At 42.9% G+C, this 23,537-nt stretch overlaps 1 protein-coding gene across 2 annotated transcripts in view; it reads left to right on the top strand.

Annotated features, from left to right (window-relative positions):
* The window catches only part of DHRSX (dehydrogenase/reductase X-linked), a 288,314-nt gene that overhangs the window by 134,021 nt on the left and 130,756 nt on the right, over positions 1-23,537 (top strand). The window contains exon 4 of one of the 2 annotated variants that reach the window (XM_075915713.1): positions 16,306-16,386. The exons of the other annotated variant lie outside the window; for it this stretch is intronic. Coding sequence (XP_075771828.1) covers positions 16,306-16,386 — 81 coding nt within the window. The remainder of the gene's footprint in view (positions 1-16,305; positions 16,387-23,537) is intronic. 2 annotated transcript variants of the gene reach the window in all.

Genomic DNA, 23,537 nt, shown 5'->3' on the forward strand with positions numbered 1-23,537 from the left:
TGTAGTATACTTAGTAAAAGAATTCATGTTTATGCATAAGCTTTTGATAATTTTCAATTCCATCCCCATCCAGGAATACAAATGGAGCATAAATAACATTTCGGTCATGTTTATATATTAGTTTAATGCATGTGTATCTTTGTACTCAACAGGTCAAGTCCATTTTATCCACACAGATATAAACCCAGAGTAACTGGGTTAGAAGAGTTGATCTGCATTTTTGCTGGCATCACTAAGTGCAGAATTTGTGCCAAAGACTTCTAAATGCCCACCGATCATTCAACTATGTGTATTTTGGCTATGTCTACACTAGGAGCCATGGGAATCCCATCCTTATCTCCAAGTGTAAACATAGACTTCCATATAATTCAGTGCTAGTAATTGTATGTAAATATGAATTAACACATTTGCATTCTCAAACCATTAGAACGTTTCAACAATATGACTACTAATATTAACAAAACAAGGAAATACTTTAACAGACTTGTCTAATTAGCTTCCATGAAATGTTCTGCTCAGCAAAATCTCTAACAGGTTAAGCTTGTATGTAAGTCTTTGTAGGAGCTGTATGTAAAAGTGTATGAGGGTTTAGAATCTGGTAAAGTTGAAAGAACCTCTGATAATAGCAGTGTTGGATGGGTTGAATGACAAACAAATCAATTTTCTTGCCCTTCCCTACTTTCTACATAGTAGCTAACATGAAAATATGTTCACAGTCAGCAAGTATGTCTATTTCTATGAGTTTGTTTGCCTTTTAATTTTAAACACAGGGATTTTTAGTGAGTATTTGAGGCTATTTAAAATAACTGAGAATTTTCAGTTTTTTCTATGAGCCTTAACATCTTATAAATTGAGATGTGATGTTAATAGAACAGCGGTTCAAACACTAATAGAATTACACTGAGGGTTTATAGAGAAAAAATGAGCTGTAGATATAGAGAAAAAGATACAGGCAGAATCTTTGAAATGTAAAATGTATTCATAATGCAGACACCAGCTATATCTATCCATTTCTGTAATTCCCATTTCCCTTGGAAATATGAAATGGAATTCATTAGCGGGCTGTGCTATAAGGAAACCTGATTTTCTTTTATGTGTTTTTTCCTGATACTAGGAAACAACAAAACAAACCCAGATAATCAAACACAGTGATAGCTGTGGGCAGAGAAACAAAGTTCTTTCAAATATTTAGAAATGAGTTTCTTCTTCTACATCATTGGGTGTGTCTAGACTACCGGGGTTTTTATTCCCGAAAAAATAGCCTTTTTTTGAAAAAACTTCCCCTGCATCTAGACTACTGCCATGTTCTTTCAAAAGTAAATCGAAAGAATGCAACAGTTTTTTTTGACTGCGGAAAACCTGGTTTTATGAGGAATAACGCCTTTTCTCTAAAGTGCTCTTTCGAAAAAAAAGGTGCTATGTAATGCAAACTGTGCTTTTTCGAAAGAGAGCATCCAGACTGCCTGGGCAATATTTTTGGCCTGGGGCCACTTCAAGCATTTTTGAAGTGGCCCCAGGCCACCCCAGAAGGGTCAGGGCCTAAACCAGAAGGGGGCCTAAACTGGAAGTCCCTTTGCCCCCCCCTTCCCACTAGGCACCCATGTCCCTGGAAGGGTGGGAAGAGGCTTTGCAAGCTCCCCACTCCCAGGCCAATCAGGGCTTGGGGGTAGGGGAGCTGCGTGAAGCTTCCTCTGCCCTGCCTCTGCCCTACGCGAGTGTACAGCACTTTGAAGTGTCGCGCGCTCCTTGCAGGGGGTACAACAGTGGACCCTGTTGGCCTGGTTAAAGACTGAACCCAGGGATGGCTGCTGAAAGGACACCAACCAGGGGTACTAAGGGGAGCCCCTATTGTTCTGTTAAAGAAATCAGTGCCTCCAAGGGGAAGCCTTGGTGCCATAGCCTCATAACAGGGCTGTGAGAGAGAACTAGAGACTCTATAGCACGGAAGGAAGAGACAGTGTGTGCAACACACTGTTAGAGGCTAGTAATGTTCCACTGGACCCAAACCTCAGAGGTTAGAATTTCATCGATCACACTGTTCTATTAGAGATAGACAGGGGGAAAGCAATTTAAAAATGAAATCACCTCTGCAAGACTTCAGAATTCTTCTGTTTCACCCTTCACACATATTGGTCCTTTTTTCCATCTCCGGAGGCCTGATGTCAGGTAGGCAACCATCCTGCTGATAGAAACGGGGCTAGATTTCACTCTTTTTGCAGACACCAGAAGCTCTCACAATATAACAGTGTGAGATACTCCAAGCCCTGCAGTTCAGTAAGTGATCTTTGAAGGGTCCTGAAAGACAAAGGGAAAAAAAGCAGGGTGTTGAACCAGTGTTCCACTGGGAGAATGCCCTTAACCACAAGGCTTGTGGGTATGTTGGAGCCTCTCTCAATTTCTCTTGTCGAAACTGTTCTGCATCACATCAAGTCATTTGGAGCAGAGACTTGAATCTTGTCCACATACCACATGAGTGCTCTAACCATTGGGCTATAGCACCTTTCTCGCTCAGTCTCAATGAATACGGAGTTTTTTAAGCCCTGGCTATATATACAGGTTCTTAGACTGTAAGATGTTTGGGGCAAGGACAGTCTTTTTATCCTGTGTTTGTACAGCATTATGAGGTCCTGGATCATGACTGGGGTCTTAGGCAAGACTGCAATATAAATAGTAAGTTCTGTCTATAATACAGCTCTTGAAAGCAGAGTTGGACAAATTTAAAGCAAAAAAGTAGAAAAAGGTGAGGGTTATATGAAGTACAGAACCTTTGCTGTAGTTCTACATTCCTAATAGAAAGTCGGGTATTCATTTGCACTTCTAAATCCCTCTCAAACTATCTAAGGAGTTTCAGGAAATCCGTAATGACTGAGCCTTCACTTTGCAGTGTTTTGTGAGCCCCCGACTATAAAATTGCACTGAGAAAAGAACATCTTGCTAATGAGATTTACTTTAATGAAAGAGAAGAAACCTTGAGATGTAACATGAGTTGCATGGGATTCCTAATTCTAATATCTGGATTTGCACTTTTGCTGTTTCAGTATGTGATGTTTCGGGGAAAGGGGGAATTGATGTTAACCAACACCAGTGCTTGATTTACTTTGGTTTCATAGTCTTTATATATGTCTCAGTGGCAGACAGAATGTTAAATAAAGTGCTATGTACTCTAACCAAGATTACTATTGATTTCATGCTGCTTGACAAGAGTAGCTCTTCAGAATGGATATGACTCAAGGTGACAAAATGAATCAAATCATCTTTCAAACATTTAGTGTGACCTAGTTGAAAAACAATCCTTGTCAGTGTTTTATCTCCCTAATACAAAAATCTATAGGCCTGGTATAAGAGTGATACCTAGATGGCTGTGGGCCAGATTTTCCGATTGTGTATGTTTCCTCTTCTGTTGCTCGCATGCCCATGTTCTTGCTTTTTTGCATATGTAACCCACGCATCTACTGGGTGTGATTCACTGTCATGTAGTGGCACTAAGAACACACAGGGTGTGTCTAGACTACAGGGTTTTTTGAAAAAAGTGGCCTTTTTAAAAAAAACTTCCCTTGCGTCTAGACTGCTGCTGTGTTTTTTGAAAGTAAATCGAAAGAAAGGGACAGTTTTTTTGACTGTGGGAAAACCTCGTTTTATGAGGAAGAACGCATTTTTTTCGAAAGTGTAATGCAAACTGTGCTTTTCCGAAAGAGAGCATCCAGACTGTCTGGGTGCTCTTTCGAAAAAGTGGCTTGCTTTTTCAAAAGTACTAGTTGAGGTCTAGATACTCTTTTTCGAAAGTATCTTTTGAAAAAGTCTCTTTTGAAAGAGACTTGCAGTCTAGACATAGCCTTACAGGGAGAGAGAGAGAGAGAGAATTAGTTTGCTCTACAGCCTTAGCTAAGAGCCAGCTGGATTTATAGCTCAAGCTGTAGAGGCTCATGCACTAAACTCCAGAGGTCCCGTCAGTTCCGCTTGGTGGTGGTTACACATACTTAATTTCTTAAGTTCCTAGAACACAGATCTCATTTAAATAGTGCCATGCCTCTTTTCTCTCTTATAATTTCATAGCCTTACACATACTTAATTTCTTAAGTTCCTAGAACACAGATCTCATTTAAATAGTGCTATGCCTCTTTTCTCTCTTATAATTTCATAGCCCATCTGAAAACCTGCTGCATTTCTGTGAGGGTAGGAAGAGAAGAAAATCGTGCCTTTTTTTTCCTCTCATTGGACAATTCTTCTGTAAAAAGATTTAGCTTGTTAACTCACAGATAGAGCATGGCTTTGGACTGCAGTTGTGTGAAATGTTCACCATGCAACATTTGGCTTCAGGTTTTATCATGTTCTTGAAATTCAGACCAAGGCTGTGGACACCCTGTACTCCATGTAATACTTGGTACCCTATGTTGACAACTTTTATATGGCTTTCATAGAATATCAGGACTGGAAAGGGACCTCAAGAGGTTATCGAGTCCTGTCCCCTGCCCTCATGGCAGGACCCAGTACTATCTAGATCCCCTGATAGACATTTATCTAACCTACTCTTAAATATCTCCAGAGATGAAGATTCCACAACCTCCCTGGGCAATCTATTCCAGTGTTTGACCACCCTGACAGTTAGGAACTGTTTCCTAATGTCCAACCTAAACGTCCCAAGAAGCTCATTGCTTCTTGTTCTATCCTCAGAGGCCAGGAAAAACAATTTTTCTCCCTCCTCCTTGTGACACCCTTTTAGATACCTGAAAACCGCTATCATATCCTCTCTCAATCTTCTCTTTTCCAAATTAAACAAGCTCAATTCTTTCAGTCTTCTTCATAGGTCATGTTCTCTAGACCTTTAATCATTCTTGCTGCTCTTCTCTGGACCTTCTCCAATTTCTCCACATCTTTCTTGAAATGAGGTGCCCAGAACTGGACACAATTCTCCAACTGAGGCCTAATCAGCACAGAGTAGAGCGGAAGAATGACTTCTCGTGTCTTGCTCACAACACACCTGTTAATGCATCCTAGAATCATGTTTGCATTTTTTGCAACAGCGTCACACTGTTGACTCTTATTGAGCATGTGGTCCACTATAACCCCTAGATCTCTTTCTGCCGTACTCCTTCCTAGTCAGTCGCTTCCCATTCTATATGCATGAAACTGATTGTTCCTTCCTAAGTGGAGCACTTTGCATTTGTCCTTATTAAACTTCATCCTGTTTACCTCAGACCATTTCTTCAATTTGTCCAGATCATTTTGAATTATGATCCTGTCCTCCAAAGCAGTTGCAACCCCTACCAGCTTGGTATCATCTGCAAACTTAATAAGTGTACTTTCTATGCCGATATTTAAATAGTTGGTTGATGAAGATATTGTACAAAACCGGTCCCAAAACAGACTCCTGTGGAACCCCACTTGTTATACCTTTCCAGCAGGATTGTGAACTGTTAACAACTACTCTGAGAATGGTTATCGAGACAGTTATGCACCCACCTTATAGTAGGCCCATCTAAATTGTATTTGCCTAGTTTATTGATAAGAATACCATGCGAGACCGTATTAAATGCCTTACTAAAGTCTAGGTATACCACAGCCACTGCTTCTCCCTTATCCACAAAACTCGTTTATCCAAAGAAAGCTATCAGATTGGTTTGACATGATTTGTTCTTTACAAATTCATGCTGGCTGTTCCCTATCACCTTCCCTATCATTCTCCAAGTGTTTGCAGATGATTTCCTTAGTTACTTGCTCCATTATCTTTCCTGCCACAGAAGTTAAACTGACTGATCTGTAGTTTACTGGGTTGTTCTTATTTCCCTTTTTATAGATTGGTACTATATTTGCCCTTTTCCAGTCTTCTGGAATCTCTCCTGTCTTCCATGATTTTCCAAAGATGATAGCTAAAGGCTCAGATATCTCCTCTACCAGCTTCTTGAGTAGAGAAAACCTGGATGCATTTCATTAGGCCGTGGTGACTTGCAGACATCTAACTTTTCTAAGTGATTTTTAATTTGTTCTTTTTTAAATTTTATCTTCTAAACATACCCCCTTCCCAGTAGCATTCACTATGTTAGGCATTCCTTCATCAGACTTTTTGGTGAAGACTGAAACAAAGAAGTCATTAAGCATCTCTACCATTTCCAAGTTTCCTGTTACTGTTTCTCCCTCCTCACTGAGCAATGGGCCTACACTGTCCTGGGTCTTCCTCTTGCTTCTAATATATTTATAGAATGTCTTCTTGTTTCCCTTTATATCTGTAGATAGTTTGAGCTCGTTTTGTGCCTTTGCCTTTCTAATCTTGCCCCTGCATTCCTGTGTTGTTTGCCTATATTCATCCTTTGTAATTTGTCCTACATTCCATTTTTTATATGACTCCTTTTTCATTTTTAGATCATGCAAGATCTCCTGGTTAAGCAAAGGCGGTCTTTTGCCATATTTTCTATCTTTCCTGCACAGCGGAATAGCTTGCTTTTGGGCCCTTAATAACGTCCCTTTGAAAAACTGCCAACTCTGTTCAGTTGTTTTTCCCTTCAGTCTTGCCTCCCATGGGACCTTACCTACCAGCTCTCTGAGCTTACCAAAATCTGCCTTCCTGAAATCCATCATCTCTAATTTGATATTCTCCCTTCTACCATACCTTAGAATTACAAACTCTATGATTTCATGATCACTTTCAGCCAAGCTTCCTTCTACTTTCAAATTCTCAGCCAGTTCCTCCCTATTTGTTAAAATCAAATCTAGAACAACTTCCCCCCCCCCCCCAGTAGCTTTTTCAACCTTCTGAAATAAAAAGTTGTCTTTAATGCAGTCCAAGAACTTATTGCATAGTCTGTGCCCCGCTGTGTTAGTTTCCCAACATATATCTGCATAATTGAATTCCCCATCACCACTAAATCCTGTGTTTTGGATGATTTTGTTAGTCGTTTAAAAAAGCCTCATCCACCTCTTCCGTCTGGGTAGGTGGCCTGTAGTAGACCTCTAGCATGTCATCACCCTTGGTTTTTTACCCCTTTTAGCCTAACCGAGAGACTCTCAACACGTCCGTCTCCTATGTCCATCTCCACCTCAGTCTGTGTGTGTACTTTTTAATATATAAGGCAACACCTCCTCCCTTTTTTCCCCACCTGTCCTTCCTGAGTAATCTGTACCCTTCTATACCAATATTCCAATCATGTATTATCCCACCAAGTCTCTGTGCTGCCAACTATGTCATAGTTGTATTTATTTATTAGCACTTCCAGTTCTTCCTGCTTATTACCCATACTTCTTGCATTTGTATATAGGCATCTAAGATACTGATTGGATCTTGCCTCCCAGTTCTGCCTTGTCCCACCTTTCTCTCTTCTATTGTAGCCCACACTACCTCCCATTTCTGACCAGTCTCCCAAGTCTCCATGTTCTTCACTTACCCCTGGGCTTTGGTCACCTGTCCCTGTCAAACCTAGCTTTGATGTGTTTGCTGCAAAATGCACCTTGTGTGAAAACTCATAAGCTGCTAAATACATTATTATATGTTGAAATGTGTGTAAATCACTGTATGTAAAATAATAAGCTTTTGCTATATGAATGTTGTTGAAATATGTTGTAGATCTGGGTAATGCCAGATAGTTTTTCAGATACAAGGACACACTTGTAACCCCAAACAGGTGTCAAGTGAGCCATCACTTAAATAGCCATTCTTCAGCAATGTGAGAGTGTAAAAAAGACATTTATGTTTCCTTCCAGATACAGTGAGAATTTTACACGCACAGGGGACTGTTGTATCTACGTCTTGGTGTAGAGGGAGGTATCGTGGCCTCCACAAGATGCCTCTCTCTTCTTTCCTTCTCTCTGCTTATGAGAACTACTACTCGCACAGAACTGAACGAAGGAGGGAGTGGTTCCACAGTGGAAAAAGACCGAAACTGTGCAATGTATTGCACCTCCTGGTGAAACAAACATTTTGCTTTTATGTCTATTTAGCCAGATAAAGTTTAGGAATTAGCTTGTTTGTATTTGTGCTTTTATTTCTTTTTTTACCCAATTCTGACTATTATGCCTGACCATTTAAAATCAGTTTCTCTAGTTCATAATTTGTTTTATTTTATTGTTTTATGTAAAAGTATGTTTGAAGTGTTTGGGAAATTTCTACTCAGGTGAACAGAGCTGGGCAGTATCCATTGTTGGAATGACGGATTATTTATGATCTTGGACAGTTCAGTGAGATACTGATCAGGACAAGACACATGTTTGTGGGGGGCAAGGTTGGGACTGGAGATATGCAGTGCTGCCTGATATGTAATTCATAATTGGCACAGCATTCATGTACTCAGCTGGGAGTGCTGGTGGCTGTGAGCCTAGAGCCAGGAGTGGTTGCTGATTATAAGCAAAGCAGTGGAAAAGGCATTCCAGGCTGGGGAGCTAAGGGGGCACAGGAATTCAGTTCAGGCTTTACCCGGGGGCGTATATCACAGTAGCTACAGAGTCTCTCTCTCTCTTTCTCTGACCAGAGTGGCCTAGACCCCTTTTGTCCCCCAAAGAAACTCCCCAAATGGAAAAACTCAAGTTTAGCTCCAGATATGGGTATAACAACACAATTCCATTTTCTCAAACATGTTTGAAAGCTCTTTTTAAATAGTTACTGAGAAATGGAATTGTTATCCTCTGGACAGCTCTACTTTCACGTGAGTTTGAGCCCAGTTTCCCTCAAATCTGGCCATATTTTATAGCTATTGCATCGAAATCATGGAAAATACATGGCTTTGCATAGTTTTGAAAGAAAACTAGGTAAAACCCTGTGATTGATAGAGGTTCCCTTTGAGATTTTGTATCTGAACCCAAAGTTTCAAAGCCATTCTCAGGTGCTGTGAACCCATGTGTATTAAAACCAAATAAAATGGGAACATGGAAGGTGAGAGATGGCAGAAAAGCTTCTCCCACTGTTACTGTTGAACATCTTTTTCTCTGTGTACCCTATTATAGGCTATGATGCCCCATCAGACTTTCTTTATCAAAGAGAACAATTTAAGCATTAACATCCACAGACCTACACTGGCTAATTATCTCACAGGCAGTGACATTATATAAAATGATAAAAGCTGGGTTTCCACTGGGGTGCTTGTATGCTACCAAGTTTGAAAATGTGACTGTTTTGACTAAATCTCTAAGCTTCATGTTTTGGAATGGTCATTTACTCACATAAGGAGCAGAAAAGTATTTACCTTTAGGTGCTAATAGCCCAGATTAGAGAGGAATAGATACAGGATTTAGGACATCTATTCATGGCGGGCTGCACCTTCTCTGTGTTGCAGAACTGTATAGGGGTTTTCCCTGTTCCCCAAGGTAGTGGGGAATGTTAGGGTGGGGGAAAAGATTTTCTGGCCTTTCTCCCTGCACAAGTGTAGAGGGGAGTTGATGTAAGTGGATCAGAGATCATTGTAGCCTAGGGAAGAGTACTGAATCAGTGGCCTGTGTACAGGAGACACCTCTTCTCTGAATGCATAACAGCCACATCCTTCACAGTTCCATTGAATTTGTGAGAATCTGGTCTGTAAGTGCCAATTTTATGCATTCCGCATGTTTGCAGTTGTGAGACACTCTAGCCTCCAAAGCCTCTATTCAAAATATAGTCTCTTAAATGGAGATAATATTTTGAAACAAAACATCACTTTCAAATTTTAAATTATAATGTTGCACATAGACCGGGGTGGGCAATAAGCATCCCATGGACAAGATGTGGTTTATCAAGGTTAGCACCTGATGGGCCACCAGACGCGTTATTTATCTACACGGCCGCTGGCAGCTCCCGTTGGCTGCAGTTCACTGTTCCTGGCCAATGGGAGCTACAGGAAGTAATGGCCCAGCCCACACCACTTCCCACAGCTCCCAGTGCCTTGGAATAGTGAACTGCAACCAATGGGAGCTGCCAGCAGCCGTACGTGCAGACATGCAGGTAAATAACGTGTCTGGTGGCCCATCGGGAACCACATCCAGCGTGTGAGCTGCTTATTGCCCATCCCTGATGTAGACTATGTCTTGAAGTTAACAGGGAGTGACTTAACTCCCTTCCTTTGGTTAGAAGTATAACTGCCTGTCCTGAGCCCAGTTACTTGCAAGGTAGTAGGGCTGAGCCAGCTTTGGGGAATTAATTTCCTTTTGTACACAATAAAAGGCACATGCTGTGAAGAGTTCAGGCTCAATCTGGTGAGAGAAGTCCGAGAGGAAAATAATGTAGGAAGTGAGCAGGAGCTTAGAACTAGAATTTGTCCATTTGACTTTGTCTGTAGCCAGCTTCACCATTTCCTTGTTCAGCTAGCCAGTGAAAATGCAAGTTGTTTTGATTCTGCAGATTGGCTTCATTCATTTATTGCCTCTCCAGGCAAATTCAGAAGCTCTTTAGGCATTATTGGCACAGCGGTCCAGCATGCAACCAGCTTAATACAGGTTGGACCTCTCTGGTCTGGCAGCCTTGGGATCTGACTGGTCCCAAATGGGGAATTTGCCAGACCTGAGGAAGTCCCCTGCTTCCAGTTTTTTAGTCTGCAGCTGGCTCTGCTTTCAGCTCTGGCTGGTCACCCTGCTAATGGCCCCAGCCAGGCTGCCTGCTGATAGTCCCGGCTCAGTGGGCTCCTGTGCTGGGCCTGCTGTCCCTGTCTCCCTCCCATCAGGCTGCCACAGCCCAATCCCCCTGCTGCACTATCACGACCCTGGATCTGGCTCCCCTACCAGGCTGTCACACAGCCTCAGCTTCGGTTCCAGCTCCCCAGCATGCGCAGCTCTGACCGCCTGCCAGGCTGGCATGTTGCCCTGGCTTCCCAGTTCATATGGCCCCCGTGCTGGGCTGCTGCTCAACCCCAGCCCTGGCTTCCCTGCCAGTCCCCCTGCCGTGCTGCTGCTAGCCCCACTGGGCTCCGACGGGCTTCCAGCAGTCAGCCCTAGGGTTGCCAGATGGTTGAAACAAAATACCGAACACCCCCCAGTCCCCACCCCTAAAAAAAAAAAACACTGGGGAAAAATTCAGTTGAAGGGGAAAAAAGGGGGGGGGAGACTAAAGTTGTTGAGCAAAAAGAAAAAAAAAATTAAATAAGACATTGCTTCCCCTAGGTCTTTTGTCTGGCAGCCATTTTCTGCCAGCAACCTTGGGGAATCAGGTAAGCATGGGGGCTGGAGTCGGGGGGCTGGGGACCAAGTGGGGGTTCGGGGCGGGGGGGGGGGGTAGGCCGGGCGCTGAGTGTTTGTAGGGTTGCCAGGTGCCCGGCATTTTCGCCTCCTGACTGGGGAAAAATTCAGAGAATACCAGACATCTCAGGTGTCCAGTATCCTCTGATTTTTTTTTTTTTTTTAAGCAGACAGGAGGTAAAAAATACCAGACTGTCCGGGTGAATACCGGACATCTGGCAACCATAGCCATCCCTCCTGCTTCCTGACTCCCAACCACCGGAGCTCTCCAATGTTGCCGGACCAGATAGTCCCGGTTTAGGGAGGTGTAACCTGTCGTACGAAAAACTGATATACATCAGCTTATTTGAACACTTCATAGGGAGGAACTCAAACCTAGAGGACAGCTGTTCTCTAGAAATGTTGACTTTGTTGGATTATAGACAAATAGCCACCCTTTCAATAGTTCAAAACTCACCTCTTAGGCTGTGTCCAGACTCAGGGGTTTTTTCGGGAAAAGTAGCCTTTTCCCGAAAAAACTTCCCCTGCGTCCAGACTCAAGCCGCGTTCTTTCGAAATTATTTCGAAAGAACGCGGCTTTTCTTTCGATGGCGGTAAACCTCGTTTCACGAGGAAGAACGCCTTCTTTCGAAAGTTCCTCTTTCGAAAGAAGGCGTTCTTCAATGTAAATAGGGCTTCCTCGAAAGAGAGCATCCAGACTCGCTGGGTGCTCTCTTTTGAAAAAGCGGATTGCTCTTTCGAAAGATCCGCCTGCAGTCTAGACGCGATCTTTCGAAAGAGGCTCTTTCGAAAGATGCTTTCGAAAGAGCCTCTTTCGAAAGAAGCCTGCAGTCTAGACATAGCCCTAGTGAGATTCTCTCCTGGTGTAACTCAATTGACTTTTTTGGGACCAAGCAGGGGCTGGCATCTGGCTACACTGAACAGCTTGTAGAATTGCATCAGTTCCTTCTGTCAGTCTTTCACAAGGAGCAGCAGAAGGAAACAATGTTTAAAATAGGAAAATAATGAAAACCCATTAAAACTGAGAAGGGGATCAGTGGCAGATGTTATGCCTGAAAGATCTTCTAATTCATTGTTTAGATCAGCTTGATTACAGGTTGACTGTGACTTTAAAAGTATTATTGTAGCATGATATCCCATGATTTGATAATGTCAAAGGAATCCTGTATATTTGGGATATCAGTTATGCTTCCAGAGTTTATATATTTCCACCATTAAGAAGTGACAGTTTTTTTATTGTAATACTATACATTTATTTGCTTGATTAGTAGATGGATTTTAGGTTATTTATGTATTTTGTAATTTGTATTGGTAGTGCACAAAGTCAGAATTGGGGGCCCGTAGCACCCAGAGCTCTTAAAAAAAGAAGACAAGGAATCAGATTTCAAAGGGAGTGGCCCATGGTCCTTGCCCCCAAATGTTCACAATGTAAAGAGACAAAATGGGCTGAAGATGGGAGGAAAGGTGCACAGAATGCAAACAGAGTGCTCAGAATTAGGGGTGATAAATACATTGTGAATTCTACATTCTTTGGCCAATTTTTAGATTGTATTTTTAAATTTAAGCAGGATATGGGAATGAGGAAGGTGGGGAGGGGATGATCTGCTTAAAGAGAAACTAGGGGACACTGAAGAGGGTAAGAGGGAAAAGAGAAACTAGCGAGGAGGCCTGGTACACAGTGAGAAGGAGAAAGAAGGAAGGAAAGATCATGGGGATTGAGGGGAGAGAGCAGGTGGCAAGACAGTGAGGGAGAGCCAAGGGAGGAGGTTAGAGCAAATAGCTGTTTAACAGTGAATAACCAATATGTAGAGGTGTCGGGGGACCCCCCCCTCGACGGGGGTTTCCACCTTCCTCTGGGGCATCATCCAACCAGTTTGGGCCTCGGCCCGAAGCGTGATGCCCCCTTTTTGGGGAAATACGGCCTCACGGCCTAGTCCCAAAGTTTTTTATCCCAGCCCCCACTCGCCAGGGTCTCGGGTAACAGCGGTAGGGGGGGCCGGGCCCTCCCTCTCCACCGGGCCCGGACCCAGGGCCCTAGTAGTGGCGGGAGGCTCCCACCACTGGCTCAGGGGGGCTCCTCCCCGCAACGCCCCGAGCCCTCAGGGGCTTTTCCAGCTCCCTGCCCTGGGTCGCTTCCTACCCCCTGCCCTGTCAGCGTTGGTCGGGTGGCTGTACTAGTATTTCCCCGGCCACGTCGGGGTTGGCAGGGTCCGGTCCGGTGCCCGGGTCCCGGGGGGTCGGTCGGCGGCTCCGGCATATTCAGCACTCGTGGCGGCTCCCTCTCTGGCCGGTGGGCGCCAGCTCCAGCTCGGGCCGAAGACTGCCCCTTCTGAGCAGGCCAGCAGCCTTTTATACCTGTGCTCCCCTTGGAGCATGTCCAGTAGGGCGGTGTGGGTGGGGCCCTCTCCGCCCCCGGCACCAGGTGGTTTCCCTGGGCTTGAGTGCGGGGCGGGGCCACCCGTCACAAGAGGTAATTTAGCATGCACAGTTTCTGAAATTTGAGGAGGTCCATTGTGTTTTGTTCCAGGAGTGATTGCAGGAGCAGAAAGCAAGGAGTGTGCATGTGAATCATGGGGGAGGGTGGCAGGCCAATTTGAGATAGCAGGTACTGTGCACATTTTTAAAATTATGCTTATATGAGCTGGCTGAACTTTTACCTCTTGCAGAGAACTAGCACAAGGCTGATGCCCTGTACCAATCCCTCAGGGGAGCATTTTAGATTTTATTCTACATTAATTCCACTCTTTGCCCTCCCATTTCATATACTGTGCATTTTCTGAATTCCATGTTGTTTTGCATCCCTTACATAATCATATTATGTCCATTCTTCTCTTATTTACCTGTGAATGAGCAGTCTCTTCTTTCCACCACATATCTCACTGCAGCATTGTATATTTTTTAAATGATGGCAGGTTACTCATCAACACATTTATAAGAGACAGACCTGCTCAGACTCTGTCTCTATTTAATACTAATATAAAGTAAATATTGCTGGGAACAGCCTGTAGTTTTATTTCACTCATTCATTTCCAGTGCAAAATTGATCATAACTTCATGGTCAGAAAATTGGACATTCTTTTGATATGAGAATCCTGTAGTTTGCCACTCTGCATGTCAGTTCCAATTTCTTAGTTTTTAGTTAGCTTCTGTTCAGCTGGATTCTCAAAAGGAGGCATAAATATATAAGCCAGACTCTTTGATCATTTACATTGGATTTTTATGGTTGTAAAGGATAGAGCTGAAGAGTCAGTTTCCATGTAGTCTTTGCTTTGGCATCTAGTCTATCTGTTAATTTTCTAGCTGTCAAAAAAAGAAAATTATGGAGAAATATCATGCCCAAAGGATGTGTTTGTCCTGCCAAGGAGTGTCATGCTCTTGTTGGCCAAGAGGCAGAGATAATGTCAATTAGGTTTTAATTGGAAACTAGCAACCCCCAATTAAAATCACAGCTTCAAATTGCTGAAAGAAACAAACTTTGCCTGAAATAGAAGGAAATGATTTACTATGTTGCTTAGTTTTTTCCCTTTGCTTTTCCTCGCCTCCATTTTTTTCCTATCTATATCTTGAGCCATCTTAAGTCTTGTCATGTTCATGGATTTTTGTCAGACTAACTTAATATAACGATATCCTTTAAAGTGTATTGGATTTTATCCTATGAAATTCTCTCTCTGGCATGTTCTCCTTTCTTATTTGGCCAATCTTTTTGGATTATTTCTCCAGTTCAGATTCCATTCCTGCCTAACATCTTCTCCATTATCTCTGCTTTCTGTTCCACAGTCTTTAATTATCTGCTCATGTCTGTCATCATGCCAATTATCTGCCCCTCCTTTCTAATGCTCACTTCTCACCTTCTTCTTACCCCTATTATTTGTGTTTCTAAATTGTTCCAGATGATTCCACCATCTTATTTACATATCAAAATACTGTGTAACATTGCCAAAAACAAGGGAGAATGGCTCAAGAAACAGGGGGACAGCTCTCTGCAAATGGTGACCGTGTTAGCTTACAAATAACCATCCATCCCAAAGCACCTGACCTCTTCTCCATAGGATATCTGTTGGTGTAATTCCAATGATTTTATTGGACTTACCCCAGCCACGAATCTGGCCTACTGAGTTTCTGCCGCAGCCAGACAAACTGCAGGCATGGACTTGTTCCTTCTATTGTGAAATACTCTGCATTTGTCTACACTGAGTTTTATCTGCTATGCTGCTATGCTTTTCTCACTTATCTGGCTTTTTTTTTTTTTTTTTTTTTTTTGTCCTCCAGGTGTGCCTGACAATATTCTCTAGCATTGACTAGGATGAACATTTTGTAAGGTGGTGGTAGCTTTCCCTGCCTGTCTCTTCAGCCTGTTTTACAGATAATTCGTAATTTTGGCAGTGATCTGCTTCCTTAGGTATGAAGGAAGCATCAAGGTATTCAGAAGGAGCAGCAGAGAGAGGAAATTACTGTTCCTAATGAACATCACCATTAGTTTTTCTTAGACTCAGGTGCCGATTGAAAGGCAGCTGTGGCTCCCCCAAGGGCCCAGACATTCAGTGAAACTTTAAAAACCTGGGCTGACTTTCTAGTTATGTGCATACAGAATATTGAGCACACACATAAACAAACCAACACAACCCTAAGGTGCCTGCCTCAGATCAACTTTTGCTTTTAATCACGGGCTCCTTCTTCTACAAATCTTGGCCTTGGCCCTTAATCTTGATATTGAAGTCAATCGCAAAATTTGAATTAATTTGAATGCTGCCAACTCAAGCCTTTCAGTATCATTAGTTGAAAATTTTCATCCCTGGATGTACAGCCATTGGTATATTTCTAAATATCAGAGGACTGACTTTCAGAAATGCTGTGCACACACAAATTCATTGAAACCAACTGTGCTCCTCTTCTATTTAGGAGTCAATCTGTACATGCAACAATCTAACTCTATGCACCCACGACTGAAAATGTTCATATGCATATTAGAGAATGAACAAAATTTGATAATTTAGGTTATTTACACTGCCGTTCAGAATTGTGGTCCACTATACATTTTCTCAAGATTTGTCCAGACTGATTTTAAATGTCACAGACAATAGATCTTTAACACTTGTCTTTTGTCTTATCCAACCCTAAGAAGATCATTATTTGCCAGTAATTTTTAATTTACCATCTTTAATTTTGTTTTATTACTCCTAGTTTTAACACCATGGATTACAATATATCAAGCTGACATCTGCAAAGTAGAGTCTACCCATCCTTCATCTTTTACAGGCACAGGTAGCTGATTTAAATTGCTGGTTCCAAAGGACATGTTCATGTGCAATGAATTTTGTTGGAAGTATCAAGGGGGGGAGAAGGGGGAATGAGACATTGGGAGCAACTTGTAGGCTTGAGAGAGGTTGGTCTATCTTAATCAGTGATTTTCATCCTTGTTTCATTTGCAGACCCTTAAAAATTTCAAATGGAAATGCAGATCCCTTTGGAAATCTTAGACAATCTGAGGAGCCTCTAAGGTCCATGGACCACAGGCTAAAAACCACTGATCTAAATGTTAAAACACTAAAAGTGAAAGGAACGACTTTCCCTTTCTTATGCCGATCCTATGCAAGGCATTTTTTGCTTTTTTGTAACATTTAGGTTTACTCTTGTAACAGTGTCTGAAAGCTACATTTCATTTAATAAACCAAAGAACACACGCTAAGATTAATTACGGCTGTGGATTTTTCTCCAGTTATTTGACAAAATATGTTCACGAAATTCATAAGCATGTTTTATTTCTTCAGCAACATGTCAATAAAACATGTGCTTGGTCCTGCCATGAGGCCAGGGGACTAGACACAATGACGATCTCGAAGTCCCTTCCAGTTCTAATATTCTATGATTCTATGAAAAGCTTATCTTTGGGAATCTTGACCACTTCAAATCCAGTTTCCCTCGCCTTTTCTATCTACCTTTTTAAATTAAGAGCTGGCAGGAGAATAAAGAATATTGACTCATTTCAGAGTTGATACAATCTTGATGTCGAGTAGCAGGCTCTCATACTAACATTGATGACCTTGTTTTTGCAATATTAATGCAAGTTGAAGAGCAATATCATATCTTCCCAGGGCAGAACACACAGGCATCGGGCTCAAAAGTATCCACAAGGTTTGCTAAGTAGTGTTTACACAAACACTGCTCAGTAGGTGTGGTTTGGGAGCTTATAGAGGAGGCAGGTGATGTAGTTTCCAAGCTCTGGATTGATTACTGGATCCTTTAGTACAGGAAAAGCTTCCATGGTTCTTACTGAACTCTTCCTCCTAAGAAGCTATGCTTTTATAAATGGTTTTTGCCCCACTTGCATAATATTTGCAAATGCAGCTACACAGCAAAAAGTAATGATGCTTCCCTATAGTTGTCCTCTGGGTCCTCCCAGACACAATAGAAAGTGGTTACGGCTATACTTTTCCAACGTTGCCCTACAAACATTCATGGAGCCTTTGAAGTGCAGAGTTCTGCAGGGTGGCCAGAGCGTGACCCTGCATTTGAGAGTCTGTGCATTGTCTTGATCTTTATCCCTTAGTTGCTGCACATAGAGAAGAATGGAGAGTCAAAAATAGAGGGACCACCTCTCCAGATCTTTTTTTACTGCCACGTGGACTGAGATGGAACACTACAGTATCTTCAGTTCTCTTCCTCTAACCTTATTTGTAAATAGTGAGGTTTTTTTTTCATATTAGATCATTTCAGTATGGTCAGTTAGGAACTGGGGAGTCATATTATCCTTTGGGAGCACCTCACACTCTTTCTAGTGTGGAGATCAAGGACTGCCTAAAATATTGACAGTCGAGAACTCTCCTGCTCACAAGCCTTCCTGATCAGTAACAACCATTAATGTGCTACCTAGGAAAAACACCCATCTCTGGCAAAAGCAGTATCTGTTGCTCCTTTCCCAGTGAAAGTCACCATCCATGGGAGTTGAGGCTCAGAAAATGACTTATGGAACGGGTGATGAAAACTCATTCTGACCCAGGCTAGGAAGGCTCCAACTGCACAGCAATCAGAGGCATAGCAAAGCACACCTACTAGCACTGTGGCTTCTGAAACAGGAAAGAGTAAGAATAGAGATAAGGACTCCTCTACTCAGGGAAAGCATACTTTAAAGTCTAGATAGACGTCTCCCTCTAATTCCTACTCTAATTCCCCTAATTCCTACTCTTAGATGAAGTTTTTGTTTTCTGGGTGTGACGGGGTACGGTCACAGACGACCCCTCGAGGGTGCTTCCCGGGGTGCTGACACAACCACTGTCACTCGCCTTCCTGCTCTCTGGGGCTCCTCACCGCCCGGTCCTGCTGGGACAGCTCCGCTGGTCTCCCCCAGCCGAGGCCCCGAGCAGAGGTCCCTGCCCCCACCGAGAATCAGTACAGACACTGAACCACTTCAGGTCCAAGGAGAGTGCAGTTTAGAGCCCAGCCTCCTGGGATATCGCTCCCCAGATGGGGTCAAACCCCAAAGAATTAGGTAATCCCCCTTTAGCAATGAAAGGGAGAATGTGCACACTGGTTGCCCCCCTCAGGTAACAATCGCTTACACTGGGTTTGATAGAAAATAAAAATGGTTTTATTAAGTTGAAGCAGTGGGATTTAAGTAGTAATAAGAGAAAGTAGGCAGAGCAAAATAGGTTACAAATCAAAAGAAACAAAAACTCTTGGCTAATTCTACACTGAAACCTCAGTACAAACTTAATCAAACTCACCCTAAAACCTCTTTTCCAGCTGCCTCACTAAACCAGCTGAAGCAAAATGCAGGACAATGTAGCACTTTAAAGACTAACAAGATGGTTTATTAGATGATGAGCTTTCGTGGGCCAGACCCACTTCCTCAGATCAAAATTTTGATTTTTGATTTTTGATCTGAGGAAGTGGGTCTGGCCCACGAAAGCTCATCATCTAATAAACCATCTTGTTAGTCTTTAAAGTGCTACATTGTCCTGCATTTTGCTTCAGCTACCCCAGACTAACACGGCTACATTTCTATCACTTCACTAAACCAGGGCTGTCTTCCCTCCCTGTGGTCTCAGGCTTCTTCCTTCAGGTGCAGCCAGCCAAAAGACCCAGGCTTCTTCTTTCCTATTCTTTTTGTTAAAGAATTGAGGCCCCTCCCTACCAACCACTGCTCAGACTGAAGGACAAAAGAGATACAGTAAACTTCCGATAATCCGGCACCTTTGGGACTGAGAGGGTGCCGGATTATCGGATATGCCAGAGTATCAGGAGGTACTCCGGAAGGTGGGCTGTGAGGGATCTGGGGGAAGGGTCAGCGGGGAATGGCGTGGTGTGGTGTGAACCCTCCGCCATTTTGCAGGGAGGCGGGGAAAGCCCCGCACAGTCGCCGGCGACAGGCCAGCTGGGGCTGCAAGTGGCAGCAGCGACTTGGGGAAGCGGTGGGGCAGAGCAGCTGGGGTGCTGCCAGGTTGGTTCCGCAGCACCGCCCCTCACCTGAGCAGAGCTGCAGGACCAACCCAGCAGCACCCCAGCTGCTCTGCGCCTATTTCCCAAGTCTGTCACTGGTCAGTTTCAGCAGCGGCAGCAGTGGACTTGGGGAAGTGGCGCAGAGCAGCTCCAATTGTCCGACTGGCTGGAGCACTTCCAGGTTCCAGTTGGTGCCAGACTATCGGGAGTGCCGGACCACTGGATGCCGGACAATTGGAGTTTTACTGTAGTTTAACAGTTGGGGGTAACACCCTCCATGTCTCTCATTCACATGTTTGAAACTCACAAAGTATTTATTCCCCACTCCATGTGTCTAATTTTACACACACAAATGATACATACAACAAAATAAGATAAACAGAACCAGCAGATCATGACATGAAGATTGATGTGTTACATGAAATAACTCACTCAAACCACCTTTGAGTTATGTATATTCATGTCCATTTCATAAAGCATTGGAGGAGGGGGGAGTCCATCACACTGGGAAGAAAGATATTTTTGCCAGTCAAATTGCACTTCCAAATAGCCAGTTATCAAGCGTTACTGCCAAAGTTAGATTTTGTCAGCTATTCAAAGCTTTTGGAATTTAGAGGTAAGCTCACATAGGAAGACTGAATAATTTCAGGTTCTCATTGAGGAAGGTAGGCTGGTTGCCAGACCATCTCTTCAGGCAGTAGGAGAAGCAGCTGATACCATTGATCTAGATGTTGTATCTGCCATTGTGATGCAACAGGAGTGCTGGCTGCACTTCTCAGGGTTCCCCACAAAGGTTACAAGTGACTGTGGAAGACTTACTCTTTGAAAGGAAAAATTCTCTGAGGGGATGTCTACACTAGGAAATTATTTTGGAATAACTACATTCAAAATAACTCCCAAAATAACATAATTGAAATAGCGTGTCCACACTACAGTGAAGCTTCAAATTTAGTCCGAGGCAGGCTCCGTTGTTGTGGACACACTGCCTTAGAGCCACAGGAAACACTGGGGAGTAATTACTTTTGAATGACTCTGGGGAGTAGTTATTTCGAAATAGCAGCAGTGGAGCATCAACACTACCGCTATTTTGAAAACAATTTCAAAATAAGCTTTATTCTCCAAAGAAAGTAGGAATACAGATTTTGAAATAACTAGCTCATTATTTCAAAATAACGGGCTTGGTGGTGTGGATGCTCCACTTATTATTTAGAAATAAAAGGGGTTATTTCAAAATAACTTCCTAGTGTAGACCAGGGCTGAGTCATTAGACTCAGTATAAGACTCACGCGTGGTCCTCTTGAGCTTGCAAGAGGACATAACAGACCTAGACTGCCAGCCCAGTTCTTCTACCATCAGAAAGGGTACAAACACCAGAAAAGAAAACAGACATCCCCCCAATGTCTTTATGCAAAAGCTAAGATTCAGAATGATTACTCTGGGATTGAGAATCTGGCCTCTAAACAGAAAGGAATATTTCACAGGACTTTAAATGAAGAGTGTTTATTTCTACATAGACATCCTTTTCTCTCACAAGAGGTTCCTGAAGATTGGGATTAATGCAAACCATAGCCTGCGGAGGGTGCTTCCCTTTGGACTAGTAACACTTTCTAGAACATTCACATAGTTGCTCTTAGTTACTGGTAGCTCACTGCCGTTGCCATGGCTTAATAGCCTTTCTGTATCTAAATGCTTGGTTTCTTTTAGGGAGGTCGACTTGAGAAATAATGACATCGACCTCACTCTTACTCTCCTACTGTCAGTAGGAATCTGCATAAATTTAGAGAGGTCCACTTGAGCTCCAACACAAGCCATAGTTTTAATTGGAACAATTCTTAACTCAGAGCAAGAGATTACCGCTCCCCTCCCCATGAACATTTTCCAAACAATGAACAATGTGGTCAGTCAGCTCAGAAGGAGTCCACAAATATTGCTTCAGACACGTCTCATCCTCCTGGGCCACTTGGTTGCCTCACACCTATGTGACCCCATTTGCAAGTCTTGATTCTGATGCCTACAAGGCAGCTTCAGCTGGTTTGCATGTCAAGCACCTGAACAAGCTGAATGACGATCCCTGCCAGGGTACATGGCACTCTAGCTTGATGATAGGACAAAGAACAGATGTGGGTGGGAGTCCCCTTCCTTTCATCCCACTACCACCACTTTCATGCAGTGTCTGAAGGGCTTGCACATAAGCTTTCATGCAGTAGCTAAATGTACTCCAGCTTGAGGTCCTTTCAGCACTAAATAAGCCATCATTTGAATGAGTAGGGACTGTTTGATTTATCTGTGAAGGTCTGTGGCCCTTAGAGCTTCTCAGAGCCTCCTAGTAAAAGGTTCACTGTCAAATAACAGCAACCCCTATCAGAATCGACAAATGCACTACATATAATAATACACCATACGTATACTATTATATATAACTACTCACTATATTGTCACATTATTTATCTATAAAGCCTTGGCAGGTATCAACTGAAAATGTACAATATACTGATCATTAATATTATTGAGAAATGTGCTCATTAACACTATATGAGGAATGATGAACACTTTCTGATATTATGCTTTAAAATCTGTAACCAAACAAAGTCTGCTCTGGTCTTAACTATCTTGAGCAGTTCAATATCATCTGCAAATTTTGCCACCTCACTGTTTACCCCTTTCTCAACATCATTTACGTTGAATGGAATTTAGACACGGCTGTCAGTTCTGGAACTGCCAATCTTGTCATTTCTTGAGTTGCATATGACAATGTGTACGTGAGACTGGGAGCAGAAATTGGGGCTCAGCTTATGTTGCAGCATTTATAACCCTCACCACAGAATCTTGGTCTATACTGGGGATATTTGTAGGGATATAAACATACCCATGCAAATCTTACTGTAGGTTTGCTGCACAAGTTCCAGTTAGAAACCAGGGCTAGTTGTACTGATACAAGGCCCTGTTTTAATAGATGCATCATGTCTACTCCAGAGGTTTGCAGAAATGCCACTATATCCTCTTTCAGTCTAAGGGCCAAATTCTGCCACCTTTACCCATCATGAATAGCACTACTGAGCAGCTGAAATAACTGGACCAACCAAAAGTCTGTGTGACCACTCATATGGGTAAGAACTCACCCACCTAGAATCGTGGGGCTTGAAGGAACAGCAAAGGTCGTCTAGTCTAAACACCTTTCAAGATGCAGGATTTGTTGTGGATAAACTATCCAAGCCAGATGGCCATTCAGTCTCCTTTTGAAAACCTCTAGGCTATGTCTAGACTGCAAGCCTCTTTCAAAAGAGGCTCTTTCGAAAGATACTTTCGAAAGAGCCTCTTTCGAAAGAGAGCGTCTAGACTGCACGTTGAACTTTCGAAAAAGCGGCTTGCTTTTTCGAAAGAAAGCATCCAGTGAGTCTGGATGCTCTCTTTCGAAGAAGCCCTATTTACATTGAAGAACGCCTTCTTTCGAAAGAGGAACTTTCGAAAGAAGGCGTTCTTCCTCGTGAAATGAGGTTTACCGCCATTGAAAGAAAAGCCGTGTTCTTTCAATTTAATTTCGAAAGAACGCGGCTTGAGTCTGGACGCAGGTGAGGTTTTTTCGAAAAAAGGCTACTTTTTTCGAAAAAACCCCTGAGTCTGGACACAGCCCTAGTGAAGGAGTTTCCACAGCCTCCCTCAGCAGTCTGTTCCATTGTCCTATTGTTACTACAGTTAGGAAGCTTTTTTTCTGAGATTTAAGCTATATTTGTTATGCTACAGGTTAAACCCATTACTTCTTGTCCTGCTTTCCGTGGAAAGAGTGAACAACTTTTCTCCATCTTTTTAGGTCAATATTCAAGTATTTAAAGACTGCTATTATGTCCCCTCCTTAATCTCCTCATTTCTGAACAACGAGACTCAGCTTCTTCAGTCTTTGCTCATATGGCTTGCATTCCATCCTGTCATCATCTTTGCTGGTCACCTCTAGAGCCTTTCTCGTCTCTCCACATTCTTTC

The sequence above is a fragment of the Pelodiscus sinensis genome, chromosome 1, assembly GCF_052426305.1.
Source record: "Pelodiscus sinensis isolate ZL-2025 chromosome 1, ASM5242630v1, whole genome shotgun sequence".
NCBI classification, from domain to species: domain Eukaryota; kingdom Metazoa; phylum Chordata; order Testudines; family Trionychidae; genus Pelodiscus; species Pelodiscus sinensis.